Raw genomic sequence first — 27745 nt, forward strand, 5'->3', positions numbered from 1 at the left:
TATGGAATCTCACCTTATATTCAGGTTTTTTCTTAAAAATAAAAGCCCATATAACTGCTGTGATAAAAGTCAAAGATACAGATGTAAAATTTCATTAGAAAAAAAGACTATCTATAATCAAGGAATCATCAAAAGTATTGATATTTACTTTATTTCTTGAAATTTACTTCATTGCTTTGAAAAAAGACACCTGGGAAAGTCTAAATAGTTTAATTCCTTGACATTGATTATATTAAGCATAGATAGAATTTTTTTTTCTGCTACCACTATTTTGGTTTACTTCTACTTCCTCTTGTTTCTTGGTACTCTTCAGGGAATATGTTGAGGAAGACAAAAAGTGACTTCCCCAAATCAGGTAGGTGTACTCTCATTGTCTATCATTGTCAAAATCATCATCACAGACTAAAAGCTGTTTATTTGTGATTCACATCTATTAAAGTAGCTGGAACTCTCCTTATCAGACTGATACAATCTCTGCTAGGGTATGGGAGGCAGAGGTGATTCTGAATAGGGTATCTAGTAAAAGAGCTGGTTCCTGACTATGTAGGCTTAACTGGGTCACCTAAAGCAAAGGTAATGCCCAAACAACCAGGTAAAGCTGTAGGGAAAGCCAAGGGACCAATGAAAACACAGCTTGACACAGCAGCAGGCACTCAATAAATACTTGTTGAATAAACAAATGAGATAATTCTACTTATATAACACGAGGTATTTGAACAAAACAATACAACCTCCCTCTTTGAAGTTCTAGTTAAACAGTTATGTTACTCCTGTGGCTCTGGTTTGTAGGAAAAAAACTGGATTTATTAATAGCATATAAGCAGAAGTCAGAATAAGCAAGCTGACTCTTAGCTTTTCTTTCCATAGGTATAAATTGGGCTCCATATCCTATGTCTTACAGAGAAGCCAAAGATCTACTCTGTAGCAATTAATGTTGGGACAACAAAACACATGTTAAAAAGTTGTCTGTGGGGCTCAGAATTTAATTTTAGAAAACAAATTTAAGTCTTGTAAATTCTCTCCATATCAGATGATCACATTAACATTCATCTAAGTGCAAAGCTAAAGAGAAATCATGCAGACATTAGCTGCCTTTCCTCTTGTCCATGCTATTATACTCCTCTATTATGTAGATCATTTAACAGACAGCAAGAATGAACAGCTCTTCATGGAATCCCTGAGCTAGAAAAGCCCTTGAAGTTCATCTGGTTCAATTACCAGAATACCTCCCGAAACTACACCTGTGAGACACAGAACTCTATATAGAAGTGAAAGCTTACTCCTCTATTGCCACAATGTGGTGGGTTTTTGTTTTTTAAGTTAACCCAATATATCAATCTCTTAATCACAACCCATTCTTTTCTGTTCCGCCCCCCCTAAAATAATGGATAATATGAGGACATATCATTATTAAAACAGTATTTTAATACTACTAGCATGACTATATTATGTGGTATTTTAAATTAAGAAAAACATGAGATGGATTTTAATTAATACTGCTATCATTTTAGTCTGAATTTGAATAGGAGATTCTTAAAGTTACTCTAGGCTTCCATTTAACACAGAAATCCTCTCTATGGCATATTTCATCTAAAAGACTGCATAATAAAAGATTAATGCAGCCACTTTAAGTATTTATATGTTTTAAAATTGCATAGGAGGTAGATGATCACTTTTTCTATTTATTTAAAAACTATATTTTTCTATATTTTGAACAAATGGATATGATATTTAAACATTCTTTTTTTAAAACCATTGCCAGTTACCATAAATGAAGATTTGCTACACTGTACTTTAATTGTGTTAATATAATTCATAATTCAAAGGCAATACTTAAAAACATTTCAAAATCAGGTTGTAATTATTTCAGGTAAAATATAAGTATTTCTGGCTAATCATAGCACATAAGATGTCTCATTTCAGAACTAATTGGTCAAATACTGTCACAGAGCACCAGTGTAACAAAAAGAACACCTCAGTGTTAGCTGGCACACAAAGTATACTATGTTATAATAACCGCAAAATATAGGGTGAATCAGATTTTGCAAAGAGGCTTGTGCACACCTAATAGAAAACCCACATCACAGCCATTTTCGGCATCACCAAGGTATGACATGAGAGGGGACTTTTGTTCTTAACAATAGTGCCACTCAGTGGCTGAACAATGGTAGTGAATTGAAAACAGTATGAATGGAGGGTGGGCAAAAAGAAAAATGGAGTTTTGGAGTAGGCAATGATAATACTGTAGGCAAAGAAAAAGAAACACTATGTTGTTATGGTAACTGTACCTTGGAGGTCAGTTAGAGTCTGGACAGGAACAGAAACCTGAGCATCGCTTCCTGTAACTACATCGCCTGGATTTCATAAGAAAAAATAATTAGATTTCATATAAAGGAAATAATCAACTTCACTTTTCTTTTATACTGAATGTTCTAATACTTTAATCAAATTACTAAAAATATAGTACAAAAGAAAATAATGCACAAGCTTAGAAAAATATAAAATATTTTTAAAGAAAATAATTTTTAAGAGCATGTTTCCTGGAAATGTTTTGTGTTTGTTTTTCTTAAAGAAAACATGAACGAGTTTCAACTAGAGTATAGGAAACTTCAGCAATCAGATTTTGCTGAGCATATTTCATGATGCTACAAATATTAGTGTGATTTTATATTTTCTCTTTCATCCAAAAGTAAGTTATATGTCATTTATTTAAAAATAGGCATTCTTTTGAAATTGATTTCCTCCTATATCAGACAAAATTTATCTTTAACTAGAAACCCACTTCTTCAGTGATAAGATAAAGACTTAAATAAGTTCTAATTTCATATTAAGTAATGAAAAGATTTCTTAAGTTACCACATGTACTTATAAATGTCAACATGTAAAAATAAATCTGTGAACTGCATACCCTTAACTTGATATACTTATTATAGGCAAGATTTCATTTACAAATTGGACTTATAGTAAGTGCTTAAAATAATGACGTGTTCAAATTAAAAAAGCAATTTAAAATATAGACAAAGGAAACAGGAAAAAAAAAAACCAAGTGCATTTTAAGAACATAAGAAAGGAAAAGGAGCATAACAGGAAATCTCATGAAGAACCTGAGGTGCACTAACATTTGGAAGGAAGACTTTTTGGTTCTTTGATTTCCTTCCTGGATGACAAAGTTCAACACTAAGCATAGTCACTGTCAACAGAATCATTCTCTGGATATATCACCATCTGAAGGCCTATGCTATTTTCAGACTAACAAGCTAAAGAAAAAAGCATTTTAAAAAAGCATCATATTTTCTATGCATGATCATTTATGATTGACTTGTTTCCCCTTGAGCTTTTATATAACATATACGGTAATAAAAAAATCAACTTTTGAGTTAAATGACATATCCTCAGTGTTCTGACCACTATGACTTACAACATGGCCAGCTAATCTGGAAACTCTTAAGTTGTAATTATACCATCATCATCAATTAACAGTACACACATTTAGTCTCCTATAATTGAAATAAAATCTATAAATAGGAACATACCACAAACAAGTGATAAACAGCTTTTAGTGGAAATGGGCCCCAAATTTTCATAGTATATGAACTCTAAATTCACTGATAAATGGTGTGCCTTTCTGTATATTTGAAGGAGATTTTCAATTCTGTGCCTGCTACCTGTTTTACTCTGCTGCTTCTAGATCACCTATTAATGTATAGAGACTGACAACTCATTTTAACATTAAATATCACCAAAACAATTACAGGGAACATCTGGGCTGCTCCTTCACTATCTTACCCCAACACATAGACAAACTACAGAATGTACTTCAAGCAACACATGTGAGTTTGGATTACAAACACAACTGTCCCCCTATCTAAGCATACAAGCACAAGTAATTGAAAGTTAACTGATTATGAAAACCATAAACAGTTTCATCTTTATAAACAACCATTTTTCAACACAACTTTCAAATTTTCCAGCAGAGTACACTAAAAAGACTATTACATTATCTTTCCTCAAAGGCACTAAGTAGATGACTGTTCTGAGATAGAAATCACTTAGCAACACAAGCCAAGATCCTGACAGGCTAAATATTGTGTTCACTGATCTATGGGACCAGGTGATATGCTTGCAGCTTTGTCAGTGTGACAGCACAGCAGGATACATGTGGGAAACACCAGCATAAAGAACCAATGTTGGAGAAGTATTTTTCACTGTAGAGTTAATCAATACATATTCTACCAAAACAACCACAGATTTTTAGAGGTGGGAGACTCTCCAGGGATTAGCCCAAATCTCTCATTTCAGGGTGAGGAAACAAGAGGGTCAGAAAGCTTCAGAGTGTTGCTTAGGGCTCATCAATGGATGATTAGAGAAGAGCAGCAAACTACACTATCTTCTATCGTCTACTTCCATAAACTGTTCTCTTTGCCTTTTGTTTTATCCATACCTTTGTGTGGGAAGGAGCATTAGCAGGAACTTTTATAATTAATCTGAAGGTAAACAAGTTTTTGGGTTTTTTTGGTAGATTGACATGAGAAGAAGAAACCACAAGTACAAATATAGAAGGGTTGCCGAACAAGGCTGCTTCCTTTCAGCACAGGGATCAGTTAAAATGCCCTAGTGATAATCATGTTCCAAATACTTTGCTTAAGTGCTCTGTTGTCTCCTTATAACTGGGGACTTGGTTTTCATCAATTGTTCCATCTCCATGCACTTCCTTTCTCACTGTGATATTAATACTTGACATTTCCTTGGAGACAAAACTTTATATTTCTAGTCATTTGGCTTAGTTCCTCAGAAAATTTAAGCTACAACATTAAGAGATTCTCTGACTCATTTGCCTGCCATCAGTTAGAATTACAACTGACTACAGCTTGTTATCAAAGCAATATTGAAATCATATTTGTTTAGAACAATAAAACAGTACAATTAAGAAATATGTAAAATAACATTCATTTCCATTCTGGAAATGGGTATATCTCCTGGCATTTAAATACATTTACAACATGCTAATGATTTGGTCTCTTTTTTAAAAAAATCATGTGTGACAGCTCTACGTTAAAAAGAAAATGTAATTTTCAACGAGATATTCTTTTATTCTTTTTTTTTTTTTTTTTGAGATGGAGTTTGGCTCTGTTGCCAGGCTGGAGTGCAGTGGTACGATCTTGGCTCACTGCAACCTCCACCTCCCAGGTTCAAATTATTCTCCTGCTTCAGCCTCCTGAGTAGCTGGGACTACAGGCATGCGCCACCACGCCCAGCTAATTTTTGTATTTTTAGTAGACATGGGGTTTCACCATGTTGGCCAGAATGGTCTCCATCTCTCGACCTCGTGATCCACCCTGGTCTCCCGAAGTGCTGGGATTACATGCGTGAACCACCATGCCTGATATATTCTTATGCATGGTAAATTGAATATTCTCATAAAAATTTAAATACGAATTATATAAAATCTAGTATTTTACATAGGCAAATAAAAATTGAATAGAAGGATAACATGATGTAACCAATAGAGGAATACAGACACGCATGGGTGTGTGCATGTGTATGTACACACACTCATTGAATAATACTCAACATTTATATTACTGGGGAAGAAAGTCCATTTAACATAAGTTTACCAATTTAAATGTCACTAAGTAAAATCAGAAACTAATTTTGAATGTAATTTCCTTAAACAGAGTATATGGAACATACTTTTAAAATATTCTTACTGACAATATTACTCATGTTATTGTCAACACTAATTATTGAAAACTGATGTAACAGAGGGATCCCTTTAAGACATGAATGATACTTGGGTCAGGATGTTTGCTCTGACACTAAGTGGCCCCAAACTGCTTGTGAAGTCTTAGGATTGCTTTTTAAATATTTTTTGCCATCAAGATACAACTTCTTGCTTCTAGAGTACAGTTAGCAGACTCCTACTACTAAAAATAAATGTAGCTGTTTCCAATTTCTTATGAAAAGGGGGACCTAATACATTATGACTCTTCAAAAATAGGTGAAAACTAAAAATGCAAAGGTTCAGAGTAAGAACCTGAAGTGCTCTCTTATGAATACAAAACATGAGGGAGGTGAAGCTCTGGAAAGGCCCTGACACAGAAATTAGCTTACCTGAGTCCCAGTAGAAAATCTGCTACCAACAGCAGTGCCCTCGCTCATCCAGCGAGAGACATGGATTGGGTGATCTCCCAGGTTTCCTCTGCTGTAACATTCTGTGGTTCTAACTTTTAGTTTATGGACTCATACACTTACTTTGGCTGCTTGAAATTTTGTTTAGTTTCTCCCTCCCCACTGCTTAAGATTCTAGTTTGTATTCCTTAGAAGTGAAGCAGCTGGGTGAGAGGCTGCAAGCCTAGTGGCCCACTTCCTCAAAACAACTGTAACGCACCAATGAATGCTGTGACTAGTGAAGCCCATGGTACTGGAACTTCTCATTTTGGATTCCCTTCTAGTGAGAAGCATTACTATACAAAGTTAGCAGAGAACACAGTCAACTGATCTCAATTTCTGTGTTGTGTTAATTCATGCCATCATACTGTATGGGCATCTATCTACAGGACAAAGTTGCAAGTATACTAGGATATAAATGTTAAAAAAAAAAACATTACCTCATAAAATATTCTTAAGACCGACACAGTATCTAATATTCCAACTTTATATAACATATTAAAAAAGTAAGTTTTGCATTAATTTCTATTCTAGGAGGTTGGTTCCTCACAGGCAGGTGAAGAAATCCCAGGCTACACTGTGAATGTTTTCTTTATATCTACTAGTATTTTTTCCTACCTTTGTTCAATTGCACAGGCATGCTTTCTGATTTCATCAGCCTCTGCTGCTGCTGTTGCTGTTGCAAGTGATGGCTCGGGGCCTCTGCTGAGGTCCTGGTAGGAATTGCAACAGAGGAGGAGCTACTGCTGTTGCCTCCAGGTACAGGGCCACCTGCACTGCCTGGAGCCATTGCTGGGGAAATCAACTTTCTTCCAAAATTAATCAGGCTATTAGAGACCTTATTTATATTCAGGGGAGCACCTTTGGCATTGGTCCTGTTAAAAAAAGAAATGGAGAGGCATTATTTACATAAAAGGATGATTCTATTTCACATAATTAATTGGTATAAAAGCACACCTTGTCTGCTTTGAAAAAGGTCATTTACTAGACCAGCTATATAAACTGAGAAGTGAAAACTTAAAGTTACTACAGAATAATGAGTTTCTTAAAAACATAGCTTATGGAAAACAGTATTATTTACATTTCATTCATTCATTCAACAAATAGAGCCAACACTGCTGGGTTATGAGGACATAATTGCCCCAAAATAGACACAGTTCCCTTCCTGGAACTTCTAGTCTAGTAGGGAAGAAACATATTAATCAAATAATCACATAAATAAATATATGCTTAAAACCTGTGACTGGACTATGAAGGAGAGGCTAGGCAAGTCGTGGGGTCCTCCTAGAAGGGGGCATCTATGAAACGAAGCTAAGAGTAGATTTCTTACCAGCCCTGGCACATGAGTACTAGGCCAAATTTAATATGATTTTAAAAATAAATGTGTCTGACAGTCATGAAGTAAATTCCTAAAAGTTATGTCAAGTGCCCAGTTCTTTGCAATTGTCATCTATCCTTATTCTCTGCCCCAGAGCTCCATATCCTCCTTCTCCACTTCCCTAGTTTATTTTTCTCGATAGCACTTTTCATCATCTGACATACTATATATTTCATTTATTTATTTGGTTATCATTTGTTCACCTCTTCCAAACCCCATTCAAATACAAGTTTCATGAGGGCAAGGATTTTTGTCTCTTTTGTTAACTATTATATTGCCATTGTCTGGTACATCATAGGTACTTTATTAATAATATTTGTTAAATGGTAGCAGCATCTACCCATAGTCCGTCTTTTCACCTGCCACAATGGAAGACCAGCTTCCCCATTTGTGCTTTGAATCCCATCTCCTCTGACTTTCAGAGATTGTTATTCCTGCATCCTCCTCTCCTGCATCATCATTTTCTCCTTTTTTACTCTATCATTTCCATTAGCATACAACCATGGTGAGTATATGCATATGTATACTAAATTCTCTACTAAACTCTTGTTCAAGTTACCATCCCATTTCTTCCTCTACTTATAACATGTTTTTTCAAGGTATATTAAGGTGCCGCTTCTGCTTCCTCAGTCTTTGGTCCACCAAGCTCCAGCTGTGGCCTATTTGCCATTGCCCTAAAGCCATTCCTCAAGGTCACCAATGACTTCACATAGAAGTTCCAAAGGTCTATTCTTATTTGACTCTACCTCTCGGCAGCTATCAACTCCCTTAACCACTACTCTCTCTCTCTCATATTTTGTCTCTTGGCCAGCACCTGTATTATAACTGTGCCTGGCAAATAGAGGGCACCAAGTTAACATTTGTTAGCTGAACAATTCCCAAATGACTCAGAATCTTGCAGTATCTTAGGGCTATTATCTTTAAGACCAATTATGATTACAGATTATTTTAGTTGTGAAGGAGAGTCCAGCTCCATGACAATATTGAAGTTTGTGTTTTTATTGCCCAAATCATTAATAGAAATGAAATAGCTCACATTTTGCTTTTTTCATAAAAATGGAAAATTGAAAATCAACTTTAAGAGATCTACTTATTTGATTTTAATTAACTTTATTTTTACTATAATTTCCTTCTCCCAGATCCAGCTGTCAGCACTTACATGGTAATTCTACCTTTTATATGACAGCTATAGCCTTGCATTACTACATGTTGCTGTAAAACAGAACAGATCCATAGTTCTACAATAAAAAGGAAAGAACACTAGACTTCTTCCTTCCATAAAGTTTTCTCTAATGTTACTAGCTAATGTTATGGGCTAGGTATTAGAGACTTACATTGCTTTGGAGGTAGGACAAATCAAATTTAAAATATGAACTTCAGCTTTATAAAAGAAAGATCTATTCATTGTAACTCAATGAAGTGTGAAAAAAATTTCAAATGGTTCCTTTGGCATCAAGTTTCATCTTTAAAGAATTCAGCTATTTAAATGTCCTTCCAAAAATTATTAAAAATAATGTTTCCTAATGGAGATAAGGATATAAAGTGATTATACACCACTTACTTTCATTTTTTAGGTGCTTCCTAGTGAAGTAGAGCATTCTTAATTTACATTTACTATAGGTTGGCAATAGAGGAGGCACTCAATATATGTTTATTGAGAAAAAAGAATGAATGAAATGAAAAAACTCATAAATTCTGGATTAACTAGGCATTCACCTCTGGCATTATATTCCACTCAGCAGCCTACATACATTCCCATTTTCTGTGAGTGACAGTATAAAGAAAAGCTATCATGGACTGAAGTTCTGTTGCATTTTAGTTTTGCTTGTTTGCAAGTCAGGATTCATAATTCCCAGATATGAAGAAGTTATAATGTTGTTACCCTTTTTTATACACAAAAATGTACTAGTCAAATTCCCATATTGCCAGTTGTAAAATTTATATGTTGATAAAAGTACTAAGAAACTGCTAGAGCATTATCAAGAGAATATGGTTAATGCATCTTCATTACTACTAATAACCATGAAAAACATACAGATCAAGTTTATGCGGAGCAATTTTTCATCTGAATAGCTCTTAAAAGGGGATGAGCACTGTTTGCCTTTGTTGAACATTTTTTTGTGTTTTTAACCATGTTCTCCCTCATCTGGTACCCACAGCTTCTAGAAGAATATTTTTTTTCAAAACAACAATTGAAGGTGATTATGTGTCTTCCGGATATAAGCAATTGTAAGTCATACAGAGAAAGCAATCTGTCCAGAGCTTGTCTGTTTTTCTAGGCGTAACAGTTTTTATACCAAAGTTATCTAATTTAGAACTGAAATATGAGCAGCAGAATTCTTCCTGTGAAATATTAAACAACTTCCAACAATTATTAATGGCTGTGATGTGTATGATTAAGTCATGTGTGCTAAATTAATGAAAATTAATGTAGTTGTCAGAGATCTGATGGACAGCAGGGATTAGATTGGATTAAAGATGGAGTGCAATGTGTTAATAGTGTTGAAATAAACAGCAAGAGGAATTTGGAGTTAACAAGACATTGAATATCAAATCTAATGAGTAACCAATTTTGTGTAATTGAAGTCTTTCATTACTATTGTCTATCTACTGTTATTTAAAAAAGTACTGTTTAGGAGAGATTATTTTAAAATTCTGCCAGGAACTTAACTTTTGGCACAACCTCATTTAACAAGTTAAGTCAGTGCCAATAGGTGAACTTTCTGAAGATCCAAGAATCTCCTCAAAATACCTGTACCAGAACCCAATTCTGACCTGAATTCATTGTTGAGCTTATGTTCAGTTTTCTTAACATTGGATTCTCTTCTAGTGAGAAGCATTACTATACAAAGTTAGCAGAGAACACAGTTAACTGATCTCAATTTCTGTGTTGTGTTAATTCATGCTATCATACTGCATGGGCATCTACAGGACAAAGTTGCAAGTATACTAGGATATAAATGTTAAAAAAAAACAACAACAACATAAAAAACAAATTACCTCATAAAATGTTCTTAAGACCAACACAGTATCTGATATTCCAACCTTAAAAGAATCAAATGTAACATATTTAAAAGGTAAGTTTTGCATTAATTTCTATTCTAGGAGGTTGGTTCCTCACAGGCAGGTGAAGAAATTCCAGGCTACACTGTGAATGAAAATAGGTGATTTTGGCTATCTCTTCCTAGACGTTTATTGCCCACTTGATGTCTTGCAGCCTGGCTTTCTGACCCGCACTCTACTGAAAGAGCTTCTAGGTCCTCCAATGCCTTCGTAGTTGCCAGTCATGGCCTGTTTTTATTACATTTCTATAAACTTACTGAAGCTTTTAAAAAACCATTATCACATTATCACCTCTATAAAAATTCTCCACAACCTTTTCTCTCCTGGATCTAAATATTTACAACATTCTAGTTCATCTCCTTTCTTCCTCTATGTTTATTTTTTAGATTTGATATTAAATATCTAATATTTGTTTATTTCACTTTTTCTGCAATAAAATCTTATTAGATGCTTAGCTATACTTTTGTCAAAGAATCACTTCACTTTATTTCAAATTATTTTTCTCTATATTCTAATTTATATATATTTTTGTTATTTCTTTTCCTTGTGTTTTCCAAGGTTGAATACTTCCGTTCATTCATTCACTTACTCATCCTTTATTCTCCCTCTTTTCTGATGAAAGTATTTAAAGCTACACATATGCTTGGTTTTAATAATAGCATGAAAGTTTTCTCTCATTTTCTAAATAGGCTTGTTGGCTCATTTGTTATTTAGGTACAATTAAAAATTTCAGATGGCTGGGTTTATTGAATAAAACAGAAATATCGGAGGAACGGAAGTGGGAAAATGTTTTGATTTTTCAAAGCGACTATGGAAAGCACAATTTAGAAAATAAACTGATATATATATAAATATTTTTACTAATTACTTGGAAATGAATATCTTTTATTATAAGTAGACAGCATGGTTCACTAAAAAGTCATTCCAAGGCAACTTTACTTCTCATCTGATAGTGTGAAAGGTCTGTTAGATTTTGTTAAGATATGTCAGTACCTGTGGAAATAATAATGGAAATAATGCATGTTCAGATACAGTGGAATAATTGTACCCGAAGCATATTGTTCAATATTCTAGCACCCACCAAGTGTTACTGGTGATTATATGTGTCTCAGACTTGGTTCACAGACTTGTTACCAATCCATCTTTTAGGACGGTCATAATCTTCTGTTAATGAGTTGTGTAACCATGAGAGAGTTATTTATCCTGTCTGGACCCAAGTTACCTTATCCTAAAATAAGGGAGCTGAATTTTATGATATTTTAGGTACTTTTTAGATTGAAAATTCTACTATTTTGTGACTTGAAGAATGAAAATATGTGCTTATTGAATTTCAGACCAAAGGCTAAAGAGACACCCAATATGTCAAATAAAGGAATCAAATATTTTAATGTTTTCAACATAAAGTAAATTATAAATGTTTGAGGTGACAGATACGCTAATTATTCTGATTTGATCACTGCATATTGTATACATGTACGATATAGCACACTCTACCTCCAAAATGTGTACAATCATTGTGTACAAATTAAAAACAGTAGTAAGAGCAAAAATTTAAAAAAGACTAAAAAATTTGCAATTTAAAATAATCTCAACAGGCTAGCATGAAAGATTAAACAAAATTTAACAAAGATAAAAGCTCATGTAACTATTTTAAAACTTTTTATAACTGCATATTACATACAGAACAAGAAGGCATGGATAACATGAGTTTAAATTTAAAAAAATTCAAAACTCCCAAACATTAATGTTTTGATTGGGTTTGGTTTGGCTGACAAGACTAATATGAGTTCACAGTGACGGTACTGAAGAAAATTATGATACCTGGACTGCATTAATACTAGATGAGTCCTCACACTGCAGAAGATACTGTATAACTTTGGCCATCAGCTTTGGTAATGCATTAATTTCTGAAAGAATTGAGTTGTGTTTATAAATGGAGTGGAACAGTAGAGAAGCTGAAAACTATGCTGGAAGAGGAATGACTGCAAAACCCGAGGAGTAAGTCCTACATACAATATAGTGAGGGATGCCATGAGGGAAAGCAGCCCTTTTTTGGTGTGGCTTAGAAATGAGATGAGTTACAAAAGTTAAAAAAGTGAGTTACAAAAGCTATGACATAGGAAATCTTATCTAGTGATAAAACAGGCTTCATTTACAAAAGTAAGGGCTCCAATCCTGGAACTGTGCAAGTAGAGATTGAAAAATAATCTTTAGATACACAGCCTAGTTCTAGTACTGGCATGCCTGAGAGACAGTATTAAATGAAAGCCCCTTTCCAACTCTGAGTTTATGATCTGCAGTGCCAAATGGCATCTACTGTCACATTTATCACATCACTCCGATAAAAGGACCAAATAAGAGGCTTGCATACTAGTATAGGACCTTGAGAAATGCCAGTCAAACCCCATCTCCAAATGAAGGTGCCTATTTGCCCTGTGTCCTTAGTTTCACCTTCAGTTTCCATTCCATTCCTTCTGTCCTTCCTTCCTCCTCTTTATCTTCCTTCCAAAAATCTTTCTTTTCTATTCCCTTCCCTTTTCTTTCTTTCATAGTCTCATTTTCTATCATTTTCTCACATTGTTCTACCTATACTTTTTTTCTACCATAAAAACATTTAATGTAGTGGGATACTTGGAAAAAATAAATTGATGCCACTAAACATATATCTATGTATCTCTGGTTTGGAGATAGAAACAATATTCTCTTTGCACCCCTGTATACTTCTAACTCTGTCATTATTGATCTGCTGAGTGGATTATGGTTTATATTTATTTCTTCCATGCTTATAGATATCAATCTATTTGGAAACTTAAAACATTCATCCGAGTTGCAACATAATACTTTCAAGATGATTCTAACATCTAAGGTAGATGTGTGGTGTGGTGACTCAGTCCTGTAATCCCAGTACTTTGGAAGGCCGAGGAAGGACAACTGTTTAAGCCCAGGAGTTCAAGACCAGCCTGGGCGATATAGTGAGACCCTGTCTCTACAAAAAAAAAAAAAAAAAAAAAAAAGCCAGCCATGGTGGTGTGCACCTGTAGTCCCAGCTACTTGAGGGGCTAAGGTGGGAGAACTGCTTGAGCCTGGGAGGTCGAGGCTGCAGTGAGCTGTGATCACACCAGTGCATTCCTGTCTAGGCAACAGAGCAAGACCTGGTCTCAAAAAATCTGTAAGCTGAAGGTTTTGAATTCTGTAAAAGGAATGTTTCTAAAGTTCTTAATTCTGTAACTTTGAAGTTGAGTGTTTCAAATTTACTTCAATGAAAGACTTCTATATCTAATTTTAATTTGCTTGCCATACTGTAAGGTTTGTTATTTTAGAAAGTGAACTCACTCCTCATCTCAAGGAACTCTAGATTCTTAAAGATCTTTATTAAAACTAAATGATGAAGGTTAGCTTGTCAGTACTTACTCCTTAAGAGTTGAATTTCAAGGGAAACATGTTTCCTTTCAGCTATAAAGATTAATTCTTTTATGTGCAGCAGGCAAACTTTTGTCTGTATGATGAGCAGCAAAAGGAGTAGTGTTTGTTAGGAATAAAAAGGTTGGCACTGGTGACAGAGTGGACGTAAGCTAGACTGTGGGGCTTACCTAACTGGGGCTACATACAACTTATAATGTTGATTAAACTAACATAACAAATAATAACCTATTATGTATTAATCATGATGCATCAAATCATAAAACTTCTCAAGATGTACATATAGGAAGAGATACTGAGATTTCTATTTTGAGTGGTAGTTTTGAACTATTTGAATTATTATTTGAATTATTTATTTGTACTATTTGAATTATTATTTGAATTATTTTCTCACCTGTATCTGAGGGATATGAAATCATTCCCATAAATAACCATGGTTCACACTAGCAACATCTCTAGAGTGTTAGGGATTTTCTGGCCTAGGCTAACACATGAGAAGGGAAGAGAGTATAATCCTGAAATGTTCACATATTGGGAAGTTTTTGCCCTCTTCACCTCTCTTTTACCACTTTGAGAATCACTATATGTCTTCATAATTGAAAAAAAAATACAGCTGCAGTAAACATATACTAAGAATTAACTGTTATGGTTTGAAGGTAGGGGTACAGAAGCCAATAAAATATAAAGAAACATTTGAGTCTGCAAAATGAAACAGTCACATTTTAAAATGCAGGCATAGAAAGGAACAGATTATATGTAGAAAAACAAAGGAATATATTTTTTCTTAATTAAAAAAAATATAAAACACTGCTGAGAAGTTAAAGATGACCTAACTAAAGGATGAGATAGCCTATGTTCATGGATTAGATAATTCAATAATGTTGAAGTATCAGTTCTTTCTAAATTGATATACATATTAAATGTAACTCCAATCAAAATCCCAACAATTTTTATAGAAATTGGAAAGTTGATTGTAAAATTTATATGAAAATGCAAAGGAACTAGAATAGTGAAAGTAATAAAAAAGAACAAAGTTGAAGGACTCAGCCTACTTAAAATCAAGACTTGCTATAAAGTTATATAATTAAGCCACTGTGTTACCAGAGAATAAACAGAGTGCGGAAATGGATCACACATATATGGCCAGTTGATTTTCAACCAATGATCCAATTTAACTCAGTAGAGAAAGAAAAGACTTTTTAACAAATATTGCTACACAGCTGGGTATCTATCTTGAAAAAGATGAACCTCAACCTTTACCTCATTTTACACACAAAAATTACTTTGAGGTGGATCATAAATTTAAACACAAATGGTAGAACCACACAACTTTTAGATGAAAACAAGAGACTATCTTTGACTGTACAGTAAAGGGTTAACTCAGCATACCTGTGCTGCCCAAAGCCTGTACCTTTCAAAGGACTGGCCCTTGACTGATTCCTGGGAGATAACCTATAAGCCTTTGAAATATCCTGCCTGATAAGAGCGTTTCTGTATATCTGGGCCTTGGGTCACACCAAATTGTTTACACTAACAATGGGATTTATGGTAAACACTTGTTTTTTTTCACCTGGGTCCTGGGTCACACTGTATCAGTCTGACCTCTCTGGGCAGGAATTGGAGACTGGGTAGGTAAGGTTAGTCACATGGGCATTCCATACCTACATGACTGACTCCCAATAAAAAATCCTGGGGGACACCAAGGCTTAGGTGAGCAGCTCTACTTGGCAACACTTTGCATGTGTGGTCATACATCTTGCTGGGAGAATTAAGCACTCCACTGGGAGAGGACAAATGAAAGTTTGTACAGGCATACCTCAGAGTTATTATGAGTTCTGTTCTAGACCACTGTAATAAAGCAAGTATCACAATAGTGAATTACACAAATTTTTTGGTTTCCCAGTAAATATAAAAGTTCTGTTTACGTTATACTGCAGTCTATGCAGTGTGCAATAACACTATGTCTAAAAAAAGGAAAAATCCTAATAAAAAAATACTTTATTGCCGAAAGATGCTAATGATCATCTGAGCCTTTAGTGAGTCTTAAGCTTTTTGCTGGTGGAGGGTCTTGTCTCAATGTTGATGGCTTGTGACTAATCAGGGTGGTAGTTACTGAATGTTGGGGTGGCTGTGTCAATTTCTTAAAATAAGACAACAGTGAAGTTGGCCACACTGATTGACTCTTCCTTTAAAGAAAGGTTTCTCAATAGCATATGACGCTATTTGACAGCATTTTACCCACAGCAGAACTTCTTTAAAATTGGAGTCAATCCTTTCAAACCCTACTACTGGTTTATCAATCAAGCTTATGTAATATTTTAAATGCTTTGCTGTCATTTCAACAATGTTCATGGCATATTTACCAGGAGTAGATTCCATCTTAAGAAACCACTTTACTCATCTGTAAGAACTTTCTTCATCTATTACAGTTTTATCATGAGACTGCAGCAATTTGGCCACAATTTTAGGCTCCACTTCTAATTCTAGTTCTCTTGCTATTTTCACCCTATGTGGTTACTTCCTCCACTAATTTTATTTATTTATTTACTTTTAAACGGAGTCTCGCTCTGTCACCCAGGCTAGAGGGTGGTGGTGCAATCTCTGCTCACTGCAACCTCTGCCTCCCGGGTTCAAGCGATTCTCCTGCCTCAGCCTTGCGAGCAACTGGGACTAAAGGCATCTGCCACCACACCCAGCTAATTTTTGTATTTTTGGTAGAGACAGGGTTTCGCCATATTGGCCAGGCTGATCTCGAACTCCTGACCTCAGGTAATCTGCTTGCCTTGGCCTCCCAAAGTGCTGGCATTACAGGCGTGAGCCACTGTGCCCCGGCATGATATCTTGAATCCCTCCAAGTCATTGATGAGTGTTGAAATCAACTTCTTCTAAAATCAACTTCTTTCAAACTCTTTTTAATGTTGATATTTTGACATCCTCCCATGAATCATGAATGTTGTTAATGGCATCCAGAATGGTAAATCCTTTCCAGATGGTTTTCAATTTACTTTGCCCAGAACCATCAGAGGAATCACTATCTATGGCAGCTATAGCCTTATGAAATGTATTTCTTAAATAATAAGGCCTGTGAGTCAAAATTCCTTCTTGACCTATGAGCTGCAGAACAGATATTGTATTAGCAGGCATGAAAACAACATTAATCTCCTTGATTAACGCTTGGGTGCAAGCTCTTGGGTGACCAGGTGCATTGTTAGTGAGAAGTAATATTTTGAAAGGAATATTTTTTTCTGAACAGTAGGTCTCAACAGTGACACAGAGAGATAGGCTGCCCTTTGAAATTTTGAAGCCAGGCACTGATCCTCCTCTCTGGCCATGGAAGTCCTTTGCAGTATCTTCCAGTAGAAGGCTGTTTCATCTATACTGGAAATCTGTTGTTCAGTGTAGCCAGCCCCCTTTATCAATTATCATAGCTACATCTTCTGGATAACTTGCTGCAGCTTCTATATCAGTACCTGCTGCTTCACCTTGCACTTTAATGTTATGGAGACAACTTCTTTCCTTAAATCTCCTTAATCAATCTCTGCTAGCTTCCAACTTTCCTTCTGCAGCTTCCTCACCCCTCTCTGCCTTTACAGAATTGAAGAGTTAGGGCCTTGCTTCTAGATTAGGTTTTGGCATAAGGGAATGTTGTGACTGATCTGATTGTCTATCCAGACCACTCAAACTTTCTCCATATCAGCAATAAGGCTGTTTATTTTCTGATCATTCATGTGTCCACTGGAGTAGCACTTTTAATTTCCTTCAAAAACTTTTCCTTTGTTTTCATGATTTGGTTGTTTAGTGCGAGAGACCTAGCTTTTGACCCATTTCAGCTTCTGACATGCCTTCCTAACTAGGCTTCAACATTTCCAGTTTTTGATATAAAGTGAGAGATGTGTAACTCTTCCTTTCACTTGAACACTTACAAGCTATTATAGGGTTATTAATTGGTCTATCATATGGTTTGAATATGTTTTCCCTCCAAATCTCATGTTGAAATGTGGTCTCCAGTGTTGATGGTGGGGCCTAGTGAGAGGTGTCTGGATCATGGGGGTGTACCCCTCATGAATGGCTTGGTGCCATCCCATTGGTGATAAGTGAGCTCTTGCTCTGAGTTCACACGAGTAAAACTCCCTGAGCCCTCCCTAGAAGCCCAGCAGAAGCACCAGGCTTGTACAGCCTGAAGAACTGTGAGCCAATTAAACATCTTTTCTTTATAAATTACCCAGCCTCAGGTATTTCTTTATAGCAACATAAAAATGGCCTAATACAGCCTAATTTCAGTATTACCAAGTCTCAAGGAATAGGGAGGCCCAAGGAAAGGGAGAAAGATGAGGAAAGAGCCAGTTGGTGGAGCAGTCAGAACACACACAGTATTTATTGATTAAATTTGCTGTCTTATATGGGTGCAGTTCATGGTGCCCCAAAACAATGACAAGATTAACATCAAAGGTCACTAATTACAGATCATCTTAACAGGTATAATACTGAACATATATGAAATAGTGCTAGAATTACCAAAATATGACAGAGACAAAGTGAGCACATGCTATTGAAAAAACAGTGCTGATGGACTTGCTCAGTGCAGGGTTGCTACAAACCTTCAATATGTAAAAAATGCAATAAAATGAGGTGTGCTTGTAATAATACACAGTTACCCAGTGCTTGTAATAATCCCCAGTCAGAATTGCCCTTGACTCCTATTTTTCTCTTACATTACACGTCGAGTCCATCAGCAAATGCTAGTCAAAATATATACTCAAACAAATCACTTTTCTCTCTCTGCACTGCCAATACCATGTTACCATATCATTGCTAATCTTGTTGCTCATCTCCTAACTAGTCTCTGTTTCCTCTCCTCCTTATAGACGATTTTCCACGCAGCACCCAGACTAATTTAAGTCAGATCATATCATTCCACCATTCAGAGCCCTTTGGTGAATTCCCAAAAATCTTAGGATAAAACCCTAAGCATTTTCAATGGCCTGTAAAGCAAGCCCTACATGATCTAGCCTCCTACTATCCCTCCAACCTCATTTACTACCAATGTCATTTGCTACCACCCTCGCCTGTTGTTCACTGGGCTCCAGCCATACTGGCCTGCTTACTATTCCTCAAGCACAGAATCATTTTTCCACTTCAGAAGCTTTGTACTTGCATTTTCCTGTAACGGGAAATGTTCTTCCCCAAGAATCCACGTGGCACACTCACTATTCAGTCTCTGTTCAAATAGCATCTTTTCAGAGACACTCACTTTGACTACTCTATTTAAAATAATGAACTCCTTTACTCTGTCTCTTTGCTTTGTTATTGGTTTTGTGTTTCTTATAGAAATTCTCACTTTCTGATCTTATTTTTAGCTTTAAACAATTATTGTGGTATATTTTGATTGTTTCTTGCATTAAAATATAAACTCAATGTTTGGTTGGCACTAAATGCAAGAATTGCAAGCAGCACAAATAAACATTTACAAAGCAGTTCAAATCCACAATTAGTCAAAGAAATGAAAATTGAAGCAACAAAAAGTTTCACCTTTCTTATTAGCACCTTTCCTACTAGCAAATTAATAATTAATGAGCAAGCACTGGTAAAAGTGCCTGTATTTCCTTAAGTCACCAGTGAGGGAGTATGAACGGAAACAAGCTTGATAATCTTACCAAAGAGTTCTTCCACTTCTATATGCAGCCCTTATAACCCATATTATTCCCTGGCGATTTGTTCATCATGGTCCACTCTTTTATCTGTGGTAAAAAAAAAACCACTGTAGCTGTGGAACCATTGATAAAGTTCCTGTTAAGCTATTTAAGGCCTACGATGCTTTCACCAGGCTTGGCTCTTTAGCCATTATTGGCCTTGCTACTATTTCCTTGGCTGTTTGGAGGCTATTAAAGAGTTGGTGCATTGGGGCTGTCATGCAAGAGGGGAAGTAATGATGATCTAGAGGGAATATATATACTCACGGGAAACCTCCCCGCAGAAGCGATTAGGAAGTAGAGGTTAGACAAGAGACAGGCACACACATGGAAAGCAGGGGGCTAATACCTGCTACATCTATGGCAATGGGCTTTTATTTGTGTTGCATATCCAAATAAGGAAAGAGGATGCAAAGATGACATGTGATTTCATGGATAAGAATATCTCTAAAAATCAAGAAGCCTGATTTCTCTGCTTCACCACGGATTGCTATAATTAAGTCTTTAAAAGCAACTGCCTAGGTATTTTAGTGGTAGATTTTCCATTACGTGTATGGATAATACTCACTTTGCTCTGATTTAACTTACTTGCACATTTCTTTTTAAAAATGGGAATTGACATTTTCCTATTCATTCAGAAAGCTTGGAATGACAATTTAACACTAAAATCTTATTCCAATTTTGTCCTTAAATAACCAGAAATTGCTGCTATTAAAAAAGTACATTTAAATTGTGACCAGTCTTCAGAAAGATCCATCTAACTTATTTAACAATCTGTGACTACTGAAATGCTCAATTGAATAGTCACAGAACAGAATTTTTTTTAAAAGTCTGCAATCTCCTACAGTAAGAGTAGAATCTCATATTTTCTTTATTCCAGAACATTCATGGATTTTCTGTTTTGAAAATGACACCATTTTTCAAAATGTAAAATTCTTTCTCCTATGAAGAGGTGATAAAATAAATGGTAGCTGAGCTGTCAGTACTGCCTCAAGAGTATGTCACTTTATCTAGTGATGGCTTTTCACAGACTCCACAACTATAGGTATTTTAACTTGCTTAAGCAATTTTATACAACCAAAATCAGGTATTCCATTTGATTAAATTGAAACTTAACAGAGATGGAAGACGCCAAGATTAGTTCTTTGATCTCTCCCTCCAGCAGATCAGAAATAACATTCTCTGTGCTAACTATCCCAGTTTTCCTCTGCCCCCTGACAGAGCCTAAATAACTTCATTGATATTGATGATGAAAGATTCCAGAATTTTAATCCTGGCATGTAGGTCCTCTGTAGAAGGCTGCTAGTCAGGACCCCTGCCTGACACGTAAGAGGAAGCCAGGATCTAGGGAAAGAAGATTCTTATTAGGAGGGTTTCCTGGGCATTTAAGATGTATCCGCATTCCTCAGCAGGATTCCATGTGTCTGTGGAGTAATGGTAACTATTCTTACCCCAAGAAAGCCTAGCGGCCAACAATTCTCCATCTCTACCAGGGATCAGGATCTGCCTCAGCTTAGGAGTGCTCCTCTCACGGGCTGGCCTAAACAGAATGTCCTGGAAAAGTGCAGTTTCCCAGGGTGCACAAAGATTCTTCCAATGACTATAATCTTATACTAGAACCTGAGCTCTGTGAGAACAGGCACCACATCTATCTTTTTCACTGATGTTCTCTCAATACCTGGCACAGAGAAGAAATTAAAGCATTTGTGAAATGAATGAATACTTGTTAGCTTCAATTGTGGAGTAACCCATATGCCTAAGAGTGGTATCTCACATAAGTCTAAACATCCTTGATGTCAGGGTGTGGGTCTTAGACTCATCATATTCCCAGGGCCTAACACAGTGTCTGGCACTGTCTATAGTATTCAGTAAATATTTAGTTTAATGATTGAATAAATACATACTGTTTTGAAACCTAAAAAGCATTATAAGATTCTCCTGAACAACTTCCATTTTATATGGTCAGTAAGATTTTTTAAATGCTTAATTCTATTTACTTCTATAATGACTGTATTTTTTTCAGATGTTTTATTGCTAAATTACAGTAAAGAAATAATATGCTAATAATGTTCTCCAAGCCATGAAGCCAAGGAGTCCATGGTTATCAGTGTTAGTAATTTGTTGATCAGAATTTCAAAGGACACTGATGGCTACATAAATACAACTTCATGATTTTTTGTGTTCAAATAACTAAGCATTTGTGGTATAAAATCATCTATATCTAAAGTGCTCTTTCTGAAGAGAGTTGTTAATTCTTAACCAATTTAGGTAAAATAGTAACATTGTCTCCTATCTAGTCCAGAGCAAACACACCTTTTTCTTTTTATAAAACAAAACTTAGGTATAATTTATATATAATATACAGATCTTAAATGTTCAATATGATGAGTTTTGACACTTGTGTACACCTGTATAACCACCATCCCAAATATTATACCTAGAATGAACATTTCTATTACTCCCAAATTCCCTCATGTCCCTTTAGAGTCAATTCCAAACCCTCATCCTGAGGTAGCTACTTTCTGATTTCTATCACCACATGCTAGCTGCCTGTTCTTGAGCTTCATATACATGGAACAATACAATATGCACTCTTCTCTGACTAGCATTTTTTGTTCAGCATAATGTTTATGAGATGCATGTATGTTATTGCATATATCAGTATACTTAACCCTTGAACAACACAGGTTTGAACTACATGGGTGCACTTATATGCAGATTTTTTTCAACCAAATGCAGACAGACGAATGTAAAATTCATGTATATAGAAGGCTGACTTTTCATATATGCAGGTTCCTATATGAGAGAGCCGACTATGAGACTTGAGTACACGTGGATTTGGTATATGCAGGTGGTCCTGGAATCAACTCCCCCAGGAACAACTCTAGTTCATTCCTTTATAGCTGAGTAGTATTCCATTATTTGAATGTACCACAAATTGTTTATCTGGTGTCTTGTTGATGGAGATTGGGTTATTTCCAGATTTGGGGTATTACGAATAAGGCTGCTGTGAACATTCTGTTTCAATGTTGTTTGTTGTGGCTTTTGGATATGTGTTTTTATTTCCCTTGGATAAACACTTAGAAATTAAACTGCTATATTACAGGATATATGTTTAACTTCATAAGAAATTACCAAACCATTTTACAAAGTAGTTATACCTTTTCTACTCACATCAGGAATATATGAGGGTTCTAATTGTTCCACATCCTTGCCAACATTTGCTACTGTCAGTTTTTTATTTTATTTTATCCGTTATATAGTTGGTGTGAAATGTTATCTCATTGTGGTTTAATTTGCATTTTCCTGATGACTAATGTTGAACATCTTTTCATAGCATATTGATGATTTTTATATCTTCTTTTGTGAAGAGGCTGTTGAAGTATTTTGCCTATGTTGTATTTTTCCTGACATACAAAAATTCTTTATATATTCGGGAAATATGCATTAAAAATATTACTCCCAAGTATGTGACTTGCCTGTTCTTTTTCTTAATGGCATATTCTGATGAACAAAAAAACTTTAAGTTCATTTTATCTATCTTTTCTAGTGCTTTTTGTTTCCTGTATAAGAAATCTTTGCCTACCCTTTGTCTTTACCGTGTGGGGGTCCCAAGACTATCAATTAGGTTTGATGATTTACTAGAAGAAAAAGCTGTTACACTCATTCCAGATTAAGGCCAAGAAAGGAAAAACGTTGGAGTCAAAGAGAAACAAAGTTTGGTATCTATTGTGAGAAACACTGTGGGCATAACAGGCATGTGAGTGTGGGAGTAGAATCAACAGTTCTGTTTAAAAAATACTAAATTTAAGCTGCATATGGGACATCCAAGAGAAAATATTAGTAAGCAGCAAAGGATGGGTAAAACTGAAGACATAAATTAAGGACCCAACTGTAGGCCATGAACTGAGTTGAAATCCTAAAAGGAATGAGTACAGAGAAGAAATGAAGTGTGGGGTTGGGGCTGTTCCAATATTTGGAGTAAGAAGAGGATTCAGCAGACCATGGCAAGAGATGGAACGGCCACTTAGATAGGATCTTGTGTTTCTTTTTTTTGAGATCTTGTGTTTTTTTGAGGATCTTGTGTTTCTGTCGCCCTGGCTGGAATGCAGTGGCACGATCTCGGCTCACTGCAACCTCCGCCTCCTGGGTTCAAGCGTTTCTACTGCCTCAGCCTCCTGATTAGCTGAGACTACAGGCTCGTGCCACCACTCCCGTCTAATTTTTTGTATTTTAGTAGAGACGGGGTTTCACCATGTTGGCCAGGATGGTCTCAATCTCCTGACTTCGTGATCTGCCCTCCTTGGCCTCCCAAAGTGCTGGGATTACAGATGTGAGCCACTGCACCCGGCCAGATCCTGTGTTTCTTATTGAACTGCCTAAATTCTTCATACATTAATGATATTATATTTTGTCAGTTATATCCACTACAAATATTTTCCTAATTTTTGATTTGTCTTTTGATTCAGTTTATTTTTGACATATCTACTTTAAAATATGTGTTGTATAGTAAAATCCATTAGTTGTTCCTTTGTGATTTTCTCCATTACTTTTAAGGTTAAAAAATCTTCACACTATTATTATTTGCCAATTAAAAATTTAAAAATAAGATTTAGGCCGGGCGCGGTGGCTCACGCCTGTAATCCCAGCACTTCGGGAGGCCGAGGTGGGCAGATCACGAGGTCAGGAGATTGAGACCATCCTGGCTAACACGGTGAAACCCCATCTACTAAAAATACAAAAAATTAGCTGGGCATGGCAGCGTGCGCCTGTAGTCCCAGCTACTTGGGAGGCTGAAGCAGGAGAATGGTGTGAACCCGGGAAGCGGAGCTTGCAGTAAGCCGAGATCACGCCACTGCACTCCAGCCTGGGCGACAGAGTGAGACTCCTTCTCAAAAAAACAAACAAACAAAAAAAAACAACAAAAAAAATTTAAATAAGATTTAAAAGTCTTCAAGTAACTATTGGTCAGATTATTGGTCAGATAAGCACTTGCATTTTTATTTTTATGTTTGCTTGTCTCAGTGCACTTTGAAATTTATTTTTGTGTGTGGTTGATACTTTTTCAAAGATTTGCCAATTTTCCCAGCACCGTCTATTAACTATTTCCTTGCTTACTGAGCTGTGACGTCTTCTGTTTCAATTACTACATTTTGTCGAGTTGAATTTCAGTGTTAAGCTTTGCAATTGCAAAAGATGACAAAAAGTCTTCCTTCCAATCTTCAAGAGATACTTTGCAGAAGAATCTCAATGTATTTACAAGGATATATATATATATAACAAAACCAACATTTTGCAGAAGAAAAATGCAGGGAGAGAAGGCTAAAGAGAAGAAAATCATGAAGGGGAGAAAATAATGGGTACAATACATTTCCTGTGGTGGAGAAAAAGGTGTTGAAAATATTTCAAAAAATTCATATAACAAATATGTGTTGAGTGCCTTCCCTATACCAGTCATCATTGTCCTAGGTGCCATGAAGTGGTGAGTAAGACAAAAGCCTGCCCTCAGGTGCTTAGATTTTAGTGGAGACATTGGGGAGACAGATTATAAATACACAAATGAATTATATAACTTCAGTTCATGAAGATGGGATAGAGTGAATAGGGGAGGTGAAGACAGGCAGGAGGTTAAGAGTGTTAAGAGTGGCCTCTCTGAGATGACATTTAGGCTGAGCTTTAAATCATGAAGAGGCATGGGAAGATGGGGGTGGCAGAAGTGCTCTAGCAGGAGGGAAGAGTTAGGTGCACAGGCCCTAAGCAAGGGCAAATAACAGAGAAGGCTGATGTGGCCGTAGCATGAGAATGAAGAGAAGGAGAGAGTGGAAGGAGATAAGGTCAAAGAGATAGGAAAGGGCTTCAGGAAGAAGACTGGATTGCCAGTGGCAATAGGAAGCCTTTGGAAATGTTTACGTGGAGGTATGACATAACCTGTTATAAATTAACATTTACTTGGCTGTTGTGTAAAAAATAATCTTGTGGGGGTTGGGAGGGAGGAGAAGACAAAGGATTCCAGCTAAAAAGGTCTTGTATAAAGAAAAAGACTAACATACTTTGTTCTTTTAAATGTAACAAAACTAAATATTCGACATAATGGGAAGAAATATAAGTGACTAGGGTGTAAGACTACTGAAGGCAGGGATTTTGGTCTGGGTTTTTACTGGGCATCTCCTGTGTTTAAAATAATCAATCTGGCAGTCATTAAAACTGCGTTGAATGATCAAGTGACTATAGCAAATAAATTTTTATTTGTGTAACAAGACTCAGATGAAATGAACAAACAGAAAAGAGCTTTAGACAAGTCTCATGAGCTACAGAACTGGTTTCATAATTGCACGGTACATCAATATATGCGGCAAACAGATTTCAATCAGAGATGGGTAGTTTTATAACAACATTACACTAAGACAAGGTTCAAATTTCAAGTTTAAATTTAGCCATTTTGTTGTAAACTTCTTCTCATCCCTTAGACTATGAGTTCCTATGCAGCAGGAATTATAACTTATTTTTAACTCTCCAGTAACAGCAGAACACATTGTGTATATGTATTCCATAAATGTATATTTAGGCTGTTGGAATTCTACTGAAGAAAAGCTAACACATAGGCAAAATGCTTGAGGAAGAAAATTCGGACAACTTGGCAGCATTTATCATTACTAACATTTTAGTCTTCCAGAGTAAACTTTGAAATTACATTCTAATTTGAAATGATTCTGGTTTGACAAGTTAACTCTTGAGACATCTCAATATGGTATTATGAAAGAACAAAACCATTCATCAACCCTTTCTGCCAATGTTAATTTCTTTAAAAAGTAGGATTTTAATGTTTTTTATTCCTACAGTGACCCTTAAAATTTCTATGTATGCAATCACAAATGTACACACAAGATGCATTTATAAGCTTATTGTGTAGTTCTAAAGACAGTTGGGAAACACATTTTTAATTTTGTTACTGAAATAATTTAAAAATATATTATAAAACTGTCTCTTTCCAATCAACAGCAAAAATCTAGAAAGATATTATACAACTAGGCAAAATTTATGCAAGTTTATTCATGTTAGAAAAATGAAGTTGCCTAACTTCAAATTGTAACAAGTACTCTCATATTTATTTTTCGTCTTACCATTGACCTCAACATATAGCATTTTTTATGCCTTTAAAATAACTTGGGTAATTTATTCAACAAAGATTCCTTATGTACATTAGCCTTATGTACATATGCTAAAATGTGGAAAATTGTTTTCAGTAATATGTAGAATTTCCTGATGATCTCTGAGACTGCCTTTGTGATTTATAACTATCATCAGAAAAAGGGGACTTACCGGCTTTTATTCATGAGGTCTGCTCCTCGTGCTTTGTAATAATCTAAATTTGGATGGAACTGATAAGTCACTGGTCTTGGATTTCTCTAAAGAAAAAAATACATTTTTAAAAAGCTAGTTAAATGATTTAATCCATTAACATATAAGAGGACAGCAATGATCATTTTAATATCCCTTCAGAAAAGAATATAATATAAAGTTTAATAATTAGTGTGATTGGGTTTTGCTTTTATTAAATTATTCCTTAGTTCTGATTAAACGCAAAAATTATTTATTTTTTCCTCTCTCATAGTTAACATAGATTTATTCATCATTAGATTTCTGATGACTTCAAAATAAAATTTTCAAATATAGCTTTCCTAAAATATGATGAATAAAATTATGACAACATCTAAAAACTATATGAGATGTAACACAACCACAAACTATGCCAAGGGATGGAGAGACACAAGGTGTCAAAGTAACTGCATTTCAGTGGAAGACAAAGTCATTAGTTTTTTATGACCAGAATGCTAAATGTGTCCACTAGATGGCACACTGAGACCTTCTTGTTCCAAAATGAGTTATTTCAGAATTCAGCAATTCTTTTAAAGTTAGCAATTTCTATGTCATCTATCCTTATTTATGAGTTTAATAAATGCCCAAAATATGCCAGGAAGTAGAAATATTACCAGGATAACCATTACTATACAAAAGCAAATTGACC

At 35.5% G+C, this 27745-nt stretch overlaps 1 protein-coding gene across 7 annotated transcripts in view; it reads right to left on the reverse strand.

Moving 5' to 3' along the window:
- The window catches only part of TBC1D5 (TBC1 domain family member 5), a 581319-nt gene that overhangs the window by 77787 nt on the left and 475787 nt on the right, over window positions 1-27745 (reverse strand). For 6 of the 7 annotated variants that reach the window (XM_030816874.1, XM_030816878.1, XM_030816876.1 and 3 more), the window contains 3 exons: window positions 27040-27125; window positions 6787-7043; window positions 2289-2354 (listed from right to left, as the gene is read on the reverse strand). In XM_030816874.1, the coding sequence (XP_030672734.1) occupies window positions 2289-2354; window positions 6787-7043; window positions 27040-27125 (409 nt within the window). The remainder of the gene's footprint in view (window positions 1-2288; window positions 2355-6786; window positions 7044-27039; window positions 27126-27745) is intronic. The other variant, XM_030816879.1, reaches the window with a different exon arrangement.

This window comes from Nomascus leucogenys, chromosome 8, assembly GCF_006542625.1.
Source record: "Nomascus leucogenys isolate Asia chromosome 8, Asia_NLE_v1, whole genome shotgun sequence".
Classification (NCBI taxonomy): Eukaryota; Metazoa; Chordata; class Mammalia; order Primates; family Hylobatidae; genus Nomascus; species Nomascus leucogenys.